Source organism: Oncorhynchus nerka, linkage group LG8 (assembly GCF_034236695.1).
Source record: "Oncorhynchus nerka isolate Pitt River linkage group LG8, Oner_Uvic_2.0, whole genome shotgun sequence".
Taxonomy (NCBI): Eukaryota; Metazoa; Chordata; class Actinopteri; order Salmoniformes; family Salmonidae; genus Oncorhynchus; species Oncorhynchus nerka.
The window spans coordinates 42,179,728-42,196,242 of record NC_088403.1 but is presented as its reverse complement, the minus strand read 5'-3'; the positions used below and the strand labels follow the sequence as shown (position 1 = coordinate 42,196,242).

The following is a 16,515-nucleotide window of genomic DNA, read 5'->3' as shown; positions in this document are numbered from 1 at the left end:
AAGCAGACAATGTGCCACAAATGAAGTTGACATCATGTACAGTGCAGTCGGAAAGTATTCAGACCCCTTTACTTTTCCCACGTTCCGTTATGTTACAGCCTTATTCTAAAATGGAATTATTAAATATATTTCCTCATCAATCTTAACACAATACCCCTTAATAACAAAGTGAAGTTCTTTAGAAATGTTTGCAAATTTATATATATGTATATATATAAAGACATACCTTATTTACATAAGTATTCAGACCCTTTGCTATGAGACTCGAAATTGAGCTCAGGTACATCCTGTTTCCATTGATCATCCTTGAGATGTTTCTACAACGTGACAGGAGTCCACCTGTGTTAAATGCAATTGATTGGACATGATTTGGAAAGGCACACACCTGTCTTTTAAGGTCCCACAGTTTCAAAGAGCTCCGAGACAGGATTGTGTCGAGGCACATATTTGGGGAAGGGTACCAAAAACTGTCTGCAGCATTGAAGGTCCCCAAGAACACAGTAGCCTCCATCATTCTTAAATGGAAGAAGTTTGAAATCACCAAGAATCTTCCTAGAGCTGGCCGCCTGCACAACTGAGCAATCGGGGAGAGAAGTGCCTTGGTCAGGTAGGTGACCTGAAGGAGCTCCAGAGTTCCTCTGTGGAAATGGGAGAATAGTCCAGAAGGACAACCATCTCGGCAGCACTCCACCAATCAGACATTTATGGTAGAGTGGCCAGATGGAAGCCACTCTTCAGTAAAAGGCACATGACAGCCTGCTTGGAATTTGCCAAAAGGCACCTAAAGACTCTCGACCCATGAGAAACAAGATTCGCTGGTCTGATGAAACCAAGATTGAACTCTTTGGCCTGAATGACAAGCATCACGTCTGAAGGAAACCTGGCACCATCCCTATGGTGAAGCATGGTGGTGGCAGCATCATGCTGTGGGGATGTTTTTTAGTGGCAGGGACTGGGAGACTAGTCAGGATCGAGGGAAAGATGAACGGAACAAAGTACAGAGATATCCTTTATGAAAACCAGACTGGGGCGAAAGTTCACCTTCCAACAGGGCAACACCCTAAGCACACAGCCAAGACAACACAGGAGTGGCTTCGGGACAAGTCTGACTGTCCTTTGCTGGCCCAGCCAGAGCCCGGACTTGAACCCTATCAAACATCTCTGGATAGATCTGAAAATAGCTGTGCAGCAACTCTCCCCATCCAACCTGACAAAGTACTGAGTTAAGGGTCTGAATACTAACGTAAATATAAGTATTCAGCTTTTAATTTTTTCATAAATTTGCACAAAAAAATGCATAAAAACAGTTTTTGCTTTGTCATTATGGGGTTTTGTTTGTAGATTTATCGGGACAAATAACATTTGAATCCATTTTAGAATAAGGCTGTCGCATAACAAAAATGTAGAAAAGGTCAAATGGACGTTCCGAATGCACTGTATGTTTCACAATTGGGTTATCAAAGTAATGAAGTGGGTTACCTTCTGTATGTGTACAAATGATGAGCCTGTGAAAGCTGTTGCCGCTGACAGGCGAAGGTTGCTGGCTGGATACTAGCCAACATGTGGCTGACTGTTCCATTCATGGGAATGCTCAGAGTGAGGGCATGCCTGCATGATGCTGATAAGGGACCCCCTGCCGGTCTTTTCTATGCTGCATATTCAGCTTTAAATCTCTCAAACAATTGCAGCAGGCAATCTTATGAGGTGGCGTTGACTGGGAGGGCCTGTGACAAGGTGATATAACATACAGCCAAGCCAAGCCTTTTGCTAATGCACTTCACAACCAAAAAGATTCCACTAGTTGTATTTGCTTGGCTGGGGAATTAGCCTACTAGTTAATCGACACTTTTCATACTTCACATACCGCACATTACCTGTCGTTGTTGATGAAGCCGCCTGTGTCATCATGGCAGTAATTCGGGTCCACTATCAGAGGCCTCATGATGCCGTCTCCTTTTCATAGGAGCCGAGGGAGACTGGCGACAACGGAGGAGGGTTCACAAGGGCGCTTGGGTCGCATGCCACACTTTTATTCTGAGCTTGGCTGACAAGTTGTGAAAATAGCAAGTGAACAGTGAAATGCTTTTTTGGAGGTTGCTAAACCATTGCAATCACATTGCTGGACATGTTATGATACCCACCTTTGCTCCTTCTGGTAGGTCCATTCATGACAAGGGGATCAGTCTGGCACCCAACTGGGCAGGGTCAACGATGGTCATCATCCCTCAATTACAACCATCCCTCGAGAAGTAACAATCTCGTTCGGAAGCTAATTCTTTGTTTTACATACGGAGACCGACTGGCTCCATATTGGATTAGATTCAGGACAGTGACGCCGTTACTCTGTGCAACCAACTGTGACATTGTTTTGCTATGGCCCCGGGTTGGTTTGAGTTTGTTGCTGCTAGTTAGTACACTGTTATAGCGAGACACGAGTCAGCTATTACCGCCAAAGCTGCATCCATATATTTATTTGTGCCCTAGACATGGGTTGCACCTCGGAGGCTAATGTGACTGCTTCGTCTAAATTACTCGAAGCCAAATCCGAGTTGTATTGAGGTAGGCTGACGTTAGCCAGCTAGTTAGGTAGCTGAGTAGCGAACACCAGCTATGCTAGCTATATAATGATAATGATTATCAAAATATACATAACCAGATAGATAACCAGCAGTATACTCACCACAAGTCTGGACCAACAAACTCCAACCACCTATTCCACAAGGTAGGGTCCTTTGGCAGGGCATGCAAATCATAGTTGGTCAATCTGTATAGCGAGGGCTTTTTAGTCTCGAATGGCTGTGACCTCTGAAAGTGTTGGGGGCTATGAAACAACGTAACCCCGTTCAATGAAGGGATGTGAAGTGGCCGGAGGAGAGATTTGCACCTGGAGCTTGGCATGATTTACTCGTTGTGACACACTTCCAAACTCCATTTCAGACAAGCCTGACTTTATGACCAAAAGTATCCTATTTACACATTTGTAGTAAATGTTGACACTACAATAGATGTTTCTGACTCGTATCGATGCTGCATAGGCCGTTTTTAAAGGGATTAGTTGGTTTTTAGGGGCAGGTCGCTCTTTGATGTTTTAACCCTATCCAAAGCCTTAACCCTTAACTTCGAAATTTGACGTTTGGAGAAACAGAACAACGCTGAGCAGGAGTTAACCCATGATGTCAAAAACCCAGGGAAATTTGACTTTTGGAGCAACTTTGAAATTTGGCGTTAAGAGAAACGTGGGTAAACATCAGAATCTGAAGTCAAATTGGTAAAACAGTGAGATCTTGTTGCTAATAACACAACGTCTGCCTTCAACATCCTGAAAGAACAACGCCTGCATCCGCTAAACGCTACATTGTGTGTGTGTGTGTTGTGTGTGTCTGTGTGAGTGTGCGAGTGTGTGTGTGTGTGTTGGTTTTAGTCAATGTGTCTCTGTTTGTGTACAACTGAAGGTGGGTGTTTGTCTGCAAATAGGGTTGTTCTGCCAGAGACTGTGTGTGAATTTGAGGTTTGCCTCAGTGTGTGTGTGTCCATGTGTGTGTGTAAGCCCCTACTCCCCTGCTCCCAGAATCCAGTCGCCAAGACTGTCTGACTCCGTACTGTCTGTCTCTCCCTCCTCCCTCCCACACACACAAACACACACACACGTTTGTATCTCAATATCTGTATTTCACAGACAGGACATTATTCAGCAATGTGTTTAACTACTAAATACTAGTATGGCTATAAATGACATTGTCAAACAGAAATATCTCTATCGTGTGTGTGTGTGTGTGAGTATAGCTAGGGCTTTTCAGTCTCAAACAGCTGTGACCTTTGAACTCGTTGGGTATGATGAAACAACGTAGCCCCATTCAATGAAGGGATGTGAAGTGGGTGGAGGGGCGATTTGCACGTGGAGCGTGGCAAAGGAGGGAATGATTTGTTGACATAATTGTAATCCAAACCCAACCTTCATTTATTCGTTCCACGGTTCCAATGTCTGAAACAGATTTCATGACCAAAATGTTCCTATTTAACACTAGAATAAATGCATCTGCATTAAAAATGATGCTATTAAAAAAAGTGTGCAGCACATCAACTCTTCATTTAACGGATTACAGTTTGAATCGGACAGCAGCCAATCAAATTGAGCCAGCTGAGAAAAGGTTGTGCGGGGCAGTGCAGGGGAACATCGGTGGGTGAATTTAGATGGAGCCCTTGGAAAGATGATACCCCAAATTATTATTTTCGGATATAAAGAAGACGCTGTATCAACAAAAAAAAAAAATTGCAACTTACAAAACATGCGGGAAGAAAATGAGGAGGAGAAACAATTTCCACATTTGTTCGACATTTGAAGCTGCACAAAGAGCGGCAAGTCGTGGCTAATATAGCCAACAGCTGTATATTGTATTACTTTACTAGTGTATCATGTAGGCTAGCGTAACGTTAAATCAATGAGCCTCCACACAGTTAGTCAGTGCGGGAACGTGATCATTGCACTCCAGATTGAGCTACAACTGGCTAGGCAGTTGGTAGCCTAAAATCCTGCCTTATGTTACTTCTGTTCCTAAAACCATTGACATACGACTGCCTACTGTACGACTGCCTACTGTAACCACACAGAGAGTGTGTGTGTGTGTTAAGGTTGGGCGATTGTGTACTAGCCTACATCGTCCGATTGCACCCCATAGCGATCCTCAAATATCGATCATTATTAGGGGTCTTTCTCATGGCTACCCATGTATTTCCATGGAAATATAACGTTTATTTGGAAAGTAATAAATATATAGATATTTTTAAAAGCATTCATGATGTGCGTAAATGTAATATACTAACTATTATTCCTGTTAAAAATATGAAATTGTAATACATTTGGTGAAGAGCACATTGTTTAGGACTTGAAACTCAAGGTTTAAGGACTTGAGACTTGACTTGATACTTGACGGTCTTGACTTGAGACTTGACTTGCCTGTCTTGACTTGAGTGCTAAGACTTGAGACTGACTTGTGACTTGTAAACAACCCAGGACGTCAAAAACACTTTGAAATTGAACCCTTAGAGAAATGTCTAACTTTGACATGGATAAACATCAGAATCTGAAGTGAAATTGGTAAAACCATGAGATCTTGTTGTTGACAACACAAAATCTGCCTTCAACATCTTGAAGAGCAACGCCTGCCAGTGGCAACGCATGTGTGTTGGTATTAGTCAATGTGCCTCTGTTTGTGTACAACTGAAGGTGGGTGTTTGTCTGCAAATACTGCCGTTCTGCCAGAGACTGTGTGTGAGTTTGAGGTCTGCCTTAGCATGTGTATGTCTGTGCGTGTGTGTGTGTGTGTGTGTGTGTGTATAAGCCCCCACTCCTCTGCTCCCAGAATCCAGTCGCCAAGACTGTCTGACTCCGTACTGTCTGTCTCTGCCTCTCCCTTTCTGCCCCCTCCCTCCCACACACACACACACACACACACACACACACACACGTTTATATAACGGACATTATTCAGCAATGTAATTAATTAAGTACTAAATATATCTCTATCATGTGTGAGTGAGTATGTGTGTTTACGACTGCTATTGTTAGTGCTTGTTGAGACTAAACTCTCTCTTCATGAATAGTTTAATACTGAAGAGCTGATTATAAACTGTTTATAAATATTAGGCCCTAATCTAGAGTGTTGACAACACTAAGTACTCTCTACTACTACTGTCTGACAATGATTATGAATATGACTACTACTACTACTACTACTACTACTGTATGACAATGATTATGAATATGACTACTACTACTACTACTACTGTATGACAATGATTAAGAATATGACTACTACTACTACTGTATGACAAGGATTATTAATATGACTACTACTACTACTACTACTACTACTATTGTATGACAATGATTATGAATATGACTACTACTACACTGCTACTGTATGACAATGAGTATGAATATGACTACTACTACTACTACTACTACTACTGTATGACAAGGATTATTAATATGACTACTACTACACTGCTACTGTATGACAATGATTATGAATATGACTACTACTACTACTACTACTACTGTATGACAAGGATTATTAATATGACTACTACTACTACTACTATTGTATGACAATGATTATGAAAATGACTACTACTACACTGCTACTGTATGACAATGATTATGAATATGACTACTACTACTACTGTATGACAAGGATTATTAATATGACTACTACTACTACTACTGTATGACAATGATTATGAATATGCCTACTACTACTACTACTGTATGACAATGATTATGAATATGCCTACTACTACTACTGTATGACAAGGATTATGAATATGACTACTACTACTACTACTACTGTATGACAATGATTATGAATATGCCTACTACTACTACTACTGTATGACAATGATTATGAATATGACTACTACTACTACTACTACTGTATTACAATGATTAAGAATATGACTACTACTACTACTGTATGACAAGGATTATGAATATGACTACTACTACTACTACTATTGTATGACAATGATTATGAATATGACTACTACTACACTGCTACTGTATGACAATGATTATGAATATGACTACTACTACTACTACTACTACTACTACTACTGTATGACAATGATTATGAATATGACTACTACTACTGCTACTACTACTACTGTATGACAATGATTATGAATATGCCTACTACTACTACTACTGTATGACAAGGATTATTAATATGACTACTACTACTACTACTACTACTACTGTATGACAAGGATTATGAATATGACTACTACTACTACTACTATTGTATGACAATGATTATGAATATGACTACTACTACACTGCTACTGTATGACAATGATTATGAATATGACTACTACTACTGCTACTACTACTAGGCTACACTCCAGTGTTGTAGTACTTTGAGACCAGTCTTGAGTTTGGTCTCAAGACCACATGTTGAGTGTCTCGGTGTCAGATACATTTGTACTTGGTCTTGACAGTGAGGACTCATAATTCCTTCCCGAGACCAGCCGAGTAAAAAAACTCTGAATGATCAGCTTCCATTCAGTCAACACATAAACACCATGACGTACAATAAGGCATTGTTGGCAGAATAGATTCATATAATTCACCAATACATTCCTTGGTAGTCCAAAAAATATTGCTATCAGGTTGTAAATCACAGCCGGCCTGGTACATTGTTTGCTGCCTCTATTCGGGATGCACTGTTTCAGTTTCAATGACTCAATATTCTGGACAAAGGCGGACGAATGTAACTAAGGCTGGGAATGTCAATCCAATCAAACTAGCAAGGGAAATGATCACAAGTCAGACACAATGTGGCTAATAGGCTAGCGTATCTAGTTTTGTTGCCAGCTAAAAACATGGAGCCTAGCGTTAGCTAGATCGCTAGCTAGCTGCTAGGAGGATGTCATGTCATGCCATTTGGAGTAAAGATGATGAATATGTCGCTTTCATATCGTTGTTCAGTGGCTATACACAGCTAGAGATAGCTAGAACCACTGTTATCCAAGTTAGCATATCTCTTGCATTGGCAAATTCTGAACAACTGATGAATTTACAAAACGGGCAACACCCGCTGAATATAACCGGTGTCAGTAAACACAGACAAAAAAAAAAGTCATAGTTAGTCAAGAACGCTCTGGATAACATGTAAACAGCCTAACCAGCTCTGCTACGGCGAGTAAAAATGTCCCAGTGAGGTTTCCTCTCATTTGTCGTTGTTGTGCATAACTGAGGGAGAGCCTATCTTTTCAAGGTTGTTTGATCAATAAGACTGCAAAGTTCCCAAATGTAAGAGGACTCCCGTTGTGTTTACATATTCGCAGAAATACATTCAGGAGTATTTTGTGGCTTTTGGTGAATGTGTTCTAATGACCTAAAGTCGTTCAAAGTGAATGATGGCTGGCTCTATTGGCAAATGGCTTGTTTGTGTAAGGGCCTACTGTAGGTCTGATTGACTATAAGAGCGTCTGTGTAGACTCCGGTCCTGGACAAGACAGATGTTTTTATTTGGTTTTATTTTCTGCAGTGTCTTTTAATTGTAAACTGACGGCCGCTTTCCCATTGCTATAAGAATTTTCACAAATGCCTTAGTATTTTAAATGTTTTAATTTATTTTTATTTTACCTTTATTTAACTAGGCAACCTGTTGGCCTTCAAGAAGGCAGAAGATCCCATACGTTTTTGTAAAAAATTGGTCCCACCCATTAAGTTAAAATGTTATTGGTTGATTCCACTGTCACTCCAAACTTTTACCCTAATACAGTTGAATGACAGATGCCTTTATCTAGCATCTGATGGCCTAGCCAATGGCTGATGGAGCTAGCTAATGCTAGATTTATCTGCCCAGAGACCAACAAAGAAAAACCCCGATTGGAACTTTTTTCTTCTTCAGCGTTATCCCTTTCCTTTCCAACAGAAACGGGAAGAGACTAAATCAGAACATAATTGAAAATAATTATATTATGATCATTAATATTTTATAAATACTTAGCCCTCATCTGAAGGCGTAGAAGGCTGATTGTTCCCCACTGTGTTTGGGTTAGTAATAATTTGTAGAGTGGCTCTATTTTCCCTCAGCATGCATTTATTTTGTATTTTTTTATGTCTAAAGAATCCATATGTTGTTCTGTTGTTCTGTTTCGGGGCCATTTTTAACCCTTATTATGGTGGTGATTTGACAAAATGACAATCATGGTCTTGAATTAGCCTCGCATTTTTCTGTTCTCGGGTATTGACTCGGTCTCGGACCCCTTATCCCCCTCCCGGTCTCGGTCTTGACTCGGTCTCGGACCCCTTATCCCCCTCCCGGTCATGACTCGGTCTCGAACCCCTTATCCCCCTCCCGGTCTCGGTCTTGACTCGGTCTCGGAACCCTTATCCCCCTCCCGGTCTCGGTCTTGACTCGGTCTCGGGCCCCTTATCCCCCTCCCGGTCTCGGTCTTGACTCGGTCTCGGGCCCCTTATCCCCTTCCCGGTCTCGGTCTTGACTCGGTCTCGTCACCCCTCCGGTCTTGGTCTTGACTCGGTCTCGTCACCCCTCCGGTCTCGGTCTTGACTCGGTCTCATTTTGCTCCGGTCTTGGTCTTGACTCGTTCTCGTCACCCCTCCGGTCTTGGTCTTGACTCGGTCTCGTCACCCCTCCGGTCTCGGTCTTGACTCGGTCTCATTCTGCTCCGGTCTTGGTCTTGACTCGTTCTCGTCACCCCTCCGGTCTTGGTCTTGACTCGGTCTCGTCACCCCTCCGGTCTTGGTCTTGACTCGGTCTCGTCACCCCTCCGGTCTTGGTCTTGACTCGGTCTCGTCACCCCTCCGGTCTCGGTCTTGACTCGGACTCATTTTGCTCCGGTCTTGGTCTTGAATCGGACTCGCTTTAGGTGGTCTCAAAAACAAGACTGCTACACTCTAAAAAATGATTGGTTAAAAACCAATTTGGGTTGTTTGGTAACCAAGCGCTGTATAAATACTGGACAGAACACACACCGGGTTATTTTGACCCAACCAGTTGGGTTGTTTGGATTACCCAAACATCGGTTAATTTAACCATCAGTTGGATTTTTATTCACTTTCATGCTGGGTTGACCCAGCAGCTGGGTCTTTTTTTTAATGTAATCCATAGGTTATTTCCAGGAGGCGTGGCCTATTAGGGGCATGGCTTTCAGATAGTTCTTTTTGGAGACCCTTGAGAGTAAGTGTCATTCCTGTTCATCATGTTAAGTTGATGACAAATGAACATTTTACTTTAATATTTTTGCACATTACACAGTTTAATATAACATCTATAACATTATTATTTACATATATGTATTGTAACAAAGTGGTCATTTTATTATGTACTCGATCATATGGGCATATTTTTTTCTCAGACATAAATAAACAATTCCAGGTGAAAGCCAAAGGCCATAGTTTTCTACATTATTCAAAATATTGCCGCTTTGCTAGATTGATGAATACAGACATAGCGAAAACAGTGCAAAAATGCTGTCAGCCTCGGAGGTAGGACAAACAGAGAGAGAGATGGAGAGAGTGTGGGAGAGGAGAAGAGAGGAAGGGGTGAATAGGAGGAGGAAGAGGAGGAGGGAGGTTGTGACTAGCTCAGGCCAAGGAGATTTGTTAAGTTCGTACATACATACGGTGTGTGTGTGTGTGTATCTATGTATATACATATATATATCTGGAGCAACACGGTCTCATAATTTCCCTTCGAAATTCAACGTGTTATGGATGAACGTCCACACTTAAACACACCCTCAGTCTGGTGTGTCATCAACCAGCACCGGACTCAACACAGTTCACCTGTGTTACCACACACACACACACACACACACACACACACACACACACACACACACACACACACACACACACACACACACACACACACACACACACACCTATACATTCCTGTGGTGTGTAAATAATAGGCTCACATAGAAAAACACTTGCAACTGTATGAGCACATAGCAGGCCTTAATAAAAAAAAAATCCCTGTGTGTGGGTGAGTGTGACTGTGTTTCTCCCTGCTCACAGCTGCACAGCCCTAAACCAGAAGTCAGAGAAAGAAGAATAGTCAACAGGGAGAGAGGGAGGAACAGAGGGAGTGAAAGAGCGAGGGAGTGAAAGAGAGAGAAAGAGAGCGAGACCGAATGCAGAAAGAGAGCGTGAGTGAAGGAAGCAAGAGGAAGAGTGAAAGAGAGAAAACGGAAGACAGTCAGTGCGAGGCACTGCCCTTTAAATGCAACTCAGCTTGAGTAGGTGGACAGAGAGAGAGAGAGAAAGAGAGCGAGGTGTAGAGAGAAAGAGAGAGAGCTGTCGAGAGACAGAGAGAGGGGGAAGAGAGAGAGAGGGGAGAATGAGAAGTAAAGAGAAGGAGAGGGGGAGAGAGAGAAGGGAGAGAGAGCAGCCAGGTCACACAAGATCCAATGCCGTTTTTGACGTTCATCCAGGGCCCCAGGACGCCGGGTGATGCCTTCAATACCGTCCACTAGGGGCATTGGTGTTCGCTATTACCATCAAGTAGGCTCTCGGCTTTCTAAGGCATTGTGGATGGGCATAATTAATGCCTAAACTTAACCATAGAGTAGTTTCTGTTTTAACCCGATCCCAATCATTAACCCTTAAGTTAACTGATCGTAATTAATGCCTAAACTTAACCATAAAAACTCATACTGAAGTCAGAATGTGTCAGATAGTGAGATTTTGTTGGTGAGAGACAAGAGAAAGAGGGAGGGAGGCCTTTCCATAGAAGTGCGTGTGTGTGTGTGTGTGTGTGTGTGTGTGTGTGTGTGTGTGTGTGTGTGTGTGTGTGTGTGTGTGTGTGTGTGTGGGAGGGAGGGAAGGTTAGGGAGGGGAACCCCACTTGAGTCAACAAATACGAAAAAGCTGCTATTGCCAGGAAAACCCTGCCTTGAGTTCACACGACAGAACTGGGCTTTAGAAAACTGCACTCGGTGCGTGTGCGTGTGGGTGTGCGCTACACGTAAGTGTGGATGATTGAGTGCTTAATATGTTTGCTGTCATGTGGGAGTGCTCATTACCTGAACAATGCCTTGTGGTGTATCTTTTTAAGAATGTGTGTTATGTGTATATTGTGTGTACAGGGGATGTTTAAATTGTGTTTTAGTGTGTATTTGTGAGTGCTGCTTAAGACAAACGTGAATGCTGTGTGTGCATACATGTTTACATTTGTGTGTATGTGTAGTGTGTGTGTGTGTGTGTGTGTGTGTGTGTGTGTGTGATGCGTGCACGTGCGTGCATACACGTGTACACTAGTGTGTTTCTGTGGTGTGTGGTGTGTGTGTGTCTTTAGATTGGGTTTCAAATTGCCGCGGCAGCATTCTCTCCTGCAGCAGCAAGCAGAATCTTTGAGGCAGAGAGAGCGCGGTGTGTTTGAAGCTCCTACCCCCCCCCTCTCTCTCTCTCTCTCTCTCTCTCTCTCTCTCTCTCTCGCTCTCTGTCTCTCTCTCCTCTCCGCCCCCTTCTCTGCCCAGTAGCACTCTTTCAGCATGCACTCCAATGAAGGATAATGAATTTTAGAAAAGAGGGGATAAGAGGGAAGGAGGGAGAGGGGGATGAGCGGGAGGGGGAAGGGTTGGCCTCTCGGGAAGGAGTGAGTAAGCGCTAAAGGGGCCCCTCGGTTAATAAGCCCCTAACGCACACACCTCCTAAAAAACACCTCCCTCCAAAACCGTCCTCCTATACACTGTAAAACCAAGCGTGTCTCTGAACACATAACCAAACACTTTTCTGAAACACTTTTTATTATTATTTTGAATTTCAATGAAAACATGTCACAGTGTTAAGACTGTTTATTCGCTGTAACACTTTTTAAACACTTCTCTCCCATTTTACAACCAGGAAGTGTATTAGGGTAGATGTAGCAGATAGGGAATTATTCGCTGTAACACTTTTTAAACACTTCTCTCCCATTTTACAACCAGGAAGTGTATTAGGGTAGATGTAGCAGATAGGGAATCCTGTCTTTACAGTAAGTAAGTAGGGAACTTGGAAAGGGGCCCTCCTAACCACTGCATGTACATTAAATACACGAAATAGATATGTATGACTGTGGTGAATTTGAATTAGTGTATAGTGTATAGTGCACTACTTTTCACCAGCCCTTGGTCAAAAGCAGTGCACTATATAGTGAATAGGGTGCCATTTGGTTTAAGGTACCGCTACACAAAGGAAGAGATTCCTCCACTCCCTGTTCCCTTCTGTCTTCTACATAATTAATCTAACACAGCCCCCCATCCCTCCACACACACACTGACTTCTCTCCTCCATCCCCCTTTGAAAAACAGCAGGGGGCCCCCCCTCTATGTAGCTACCCCTCTTCTGCCCCCTACACTCCCCACCACAACTACTCCCCACCACAACTACTCCCCACCACAACTACTCCCCACCTCTCCTGTGCTCTCCTTTGCTCCTCTCCCCTCATCCTGTCCTCTGTAACCTTGCCCCTTTTGCTGAACTCCAAATGCTGCAGACAGCAACACTTCATGATGGAATACCACATCACACGAACAAGGCTACAGTTCTTGTAGCCTTTTCTCAGTAAATTCTCTCCGGGCCTGAACAACGTAAGTCAGTCCAAAGCAGCAGAAACAGTCGAGCACAACAGTTCCACACTAACATCCAATTTCCTCCCGGAACACTTAACTCAAACAATGATTTTTCTTTATGTTTACTATTTTCTACATTGTAGAATAATAGTGAAAACATCAAAACATATGGAACCATGTAGTAGACAAAAACGTTTTAAACAAATCAAAATATATTTTATATTTGAGGTTCTTCAAATAGCCACCCTTTGCCCTGATGACAGCTTTGCACACACTTGGCATTCTCTCAACCTGGAATGCTTTTCCAACAGTCTTGAAGGAGTTCCCACATATGCTGAGCACTTGTTCGCTGCTTTTCCTTCACTCTGCGGTTCGACTCATCCCAAACCATCTCAATTTGTTTGAGGTCGGGTGATTGTGGAGGCCAGGCCATCTGATGCAGCACTCCATCACTCTCCTCTTGGTAAAATAGCCCTTACACAGCCTGGAGGTGTGTTGGGTCATTGTCCTGTTGAAAATCAAATGATAGTGGGACTAAGCGCAAACCAGATGGGATGGCGTATCTACAGAATGCTGTGGTAGCCATGCTGGTTAAGTGTGCCTTGAATTCTAAATAAATCACAGACAGTGTCACCAGCAAAGCACACCCACACCATAACACCTCCTCCTCCATGCTTTACAGTGGGAAACACACATGGGGAGATCATCTGTTCACCCACACCGCGTCTCACAAAGACACGCGGTTGGAACCAAAAATCTCAAATTTGGACTAATTAGACCAAAGGACAGATTTCCACCGGTCTGATGTCCTTTGCTCGTGTTTCTTGGCCCAAGCAAGTCTCTTCTTATTATTGATGTCCTTCAGTAGTGGTTTCTTTGCAGCAACTCAACCATGAAGGCCTGATTCACACAGTCTCCTTTGAACAGTTGATGCTGAGATGTGTCTGTTACTTGAACTCTGTGAAGCATTTATTTGGCCTGCCATTTCTGAGGCTGGTATCTCTAATGAACTTATCCTCTGCAGCAGAGGTAACTCTGGGTCTTCCTTTCCTGTGGCGGTCCTCATGAGAGCCAGTTTCACCATAGCGCTTGATGGTTTTTGCGACTGCACTTGAGAGACTTTCAAAGTTCTTGAAATATTCCGGATTGACTGACCTTCATGTCTTGAAGTAATGATGGACTGTTGTTTCTCTTTGCTTATTTGAGCTGTTCTTGCCATAATATGGACTTGGTCTTTTCCATACCATCCCTACCTTGTTACAACACAACTGATCATCCCTCCACACGCAACTGAAAAGCATTAGGAGGGAAAGAAATTCCACAAATTAACTTTTAAGAAGGCGCACCTATTAATTGAAATGTATTCCAGGTGACTACCTCGTGAAGCTGGTTGAGAGAATGCCAAGAGTGTGCAAAGCTGTCGTCAAGGCAAAGGGTGGCTATTTGAAGAATCTCAAATATTTAATATATTTGGATTTGTTTAACCCTTTTTTGGTTACTACATGATTCCATATGTGTTATTTCATAGTTTTGATGTCTTCACTATTATTCTACAATGTAGAAAATAGTAAGAATTAAGAAAAACCCTTGAACGAGTGGGACTCAGTCCTAAAGGAAAACATTTGCGACAGGCCCTGAGAAAAACTTCAAAATAAAAGTATGCAGCATTAAGTTCCCTGAACAAAAAGACAACTAAAGCAGTAACCCAACACAGACATGACCTCAGAGGAGGCACTACTGACAACTTTTGCACCCCAATAAATACTGCAACCATGAAAATATAACCATCCAATCACCGCTCTACATACTGCAACCAGGAAGTAAAATCTACCAATCATGACTCACCTCTCTACAGTGTTGTGGCCCCATGATTCCTGCTGCAGCCTGCTGCATTGCTGCTCTCTGCTGCATCCTCTGTTGCAATAGATGGGCATGGTTCGCTGCTACTGACGCTGGTGTTCCGGCTGCACCACCATGCTGCATTCCACGGTAACCAGCCATGGGGTTGGGGGGTCCACCCTGTCCAGGGCCCATTGGGGGTCCACCCCCTCCTCCCATCTTCTGCTGGGGGTCCAGGTCAAAATGGCGGAGGGGCTTGGTGTTGGTGAAGGAATATGAGGGTTCCTGGTGCGGGACTCCACCACCACATGGTTTGGACATGGACGGGTGATGGCCCAGTTGGGCGTTCGTCTGTAGCTGTTGCGTGTTTGAATGTTGCTGTTGTTGTTGTTGATGTTGTTGTTGTTGCATGAGTAGCTTGAGGCTGCTGGGTTGACCCGCCGTCATGGCTTTGTAGAGCTGACTTGAGATGTTGTTGTTGGGTCCTGACCCGTTCTGGGTGCTGTATGGATGTGGTTGTTGGGTTTGGGGTAGGGGTAGGGGTTGGTTCTGGGGTTGAGGTTGATGCTGGGACTGGAGTGCCGGGCTTTGGTGAGGCTTGTCAGTTCGGTAGGGGGGAGATGGTCTTGTGGCGCCTGATGTTGGTGCACCTCCACTGGGCATGTAGTTGGCTTGTGACCCCTGGATGTTGGATGAAGTGCTGGATGTGCTGGTGTTTCCTAAAGGTAGAAGGGTACTCTGTGGACTAAAGGGGGGTTGGGCGAGAGCCGGACTGCCTAGCTTATCTGGGCGGTAGGGTGGTGAAGGCCCTGCAGACGGAGCTGGAGCCAGGATGGAGATTGACATTGAACCCTGGGGGCTTTGAATGCTTCCAGCCGGGCTGAATGGTTGTTGGTGGAGCGGGGAGGAGTTGGGGAGTTTCTGCCCGCCCCAGGGTGAGCCTTGCTGGGATAGAGGAGGCATAGAAGCCTGTGCCTGGGGTTGATTCTGGGTCTGGTTCTGGGGGATAGGGGTGTTGGAGGAAAGGTGTTTGTTGGAGTTGGACGCCATTTGCTGGAGCTGTTGAGCTCGCGATACCTCGTGCCAAGTAGACCCGGGTCGAGAGGAGAGGGCTGCGGATAACATCGGAGAACGTGCTTGGTTCTGGGATGAAGAGGAATGGTGTGGTGAAGCCGAGAGAGGCGAGGGAACGGGTTTGGAGGGGTGGGGGATGGAGTACGGGGCTCCGGCCAGACTCGGGCCTACTTGGGGAGACCCTGCCTGTGGAAAGCCTGGGGAGTGGGTGAGGTGGCTCTCCAGGTGAGATGTGGTTCTCTGGGGGGAGCGTTTAGGCGAATGTGGGTGGATGTACCCCGGCCCTGATCCTTGATTCTGCTCCTCTTTATTCCCCAGTATCTTGTCCAGATCCAACTCCTGCAGAGAAGGATCTGGGTTCTTGGTCAACTCATCCAGAATATCCTGGAGCTCCTGCTCAACCGATGGGGCCGACGAGGAGCTTCCATTGGGGTGAAATTGTCCTCCTCCACCAACACTTCCAGGCCCCCCAGACCCAGGACTCGCCTTAGGGGGCATAGAGTAGGGTGACCCTAGCCC

At 44.1% G+C, this 16,515-nt stretch overlaps 1 protein-coding gene across 1 annotated transcript in view; it reads right to left on the bottom strand.

Moving 5' to 3' along the window:
• The window catches only part of LOC115133277 (trithorax group protein osa-like), a 116,781-nt gene that overhangs the window by 40,736 nt on the left and 59,530 nt on the right, over window positions 1-16,515 (bottom strand). The window contains exon 2 of the mRNA XM_029666350.2: window positions 14,929-16,515. This exon is cut by the window's right edge and continues 300 nt beyond it. Coding sequence (XP_029522210.2) covers window positions 14,929-16,515 — 1,587 coding nt within the window. The remainder of the gene's footprint in view (window positions 1-14,928) is intronic.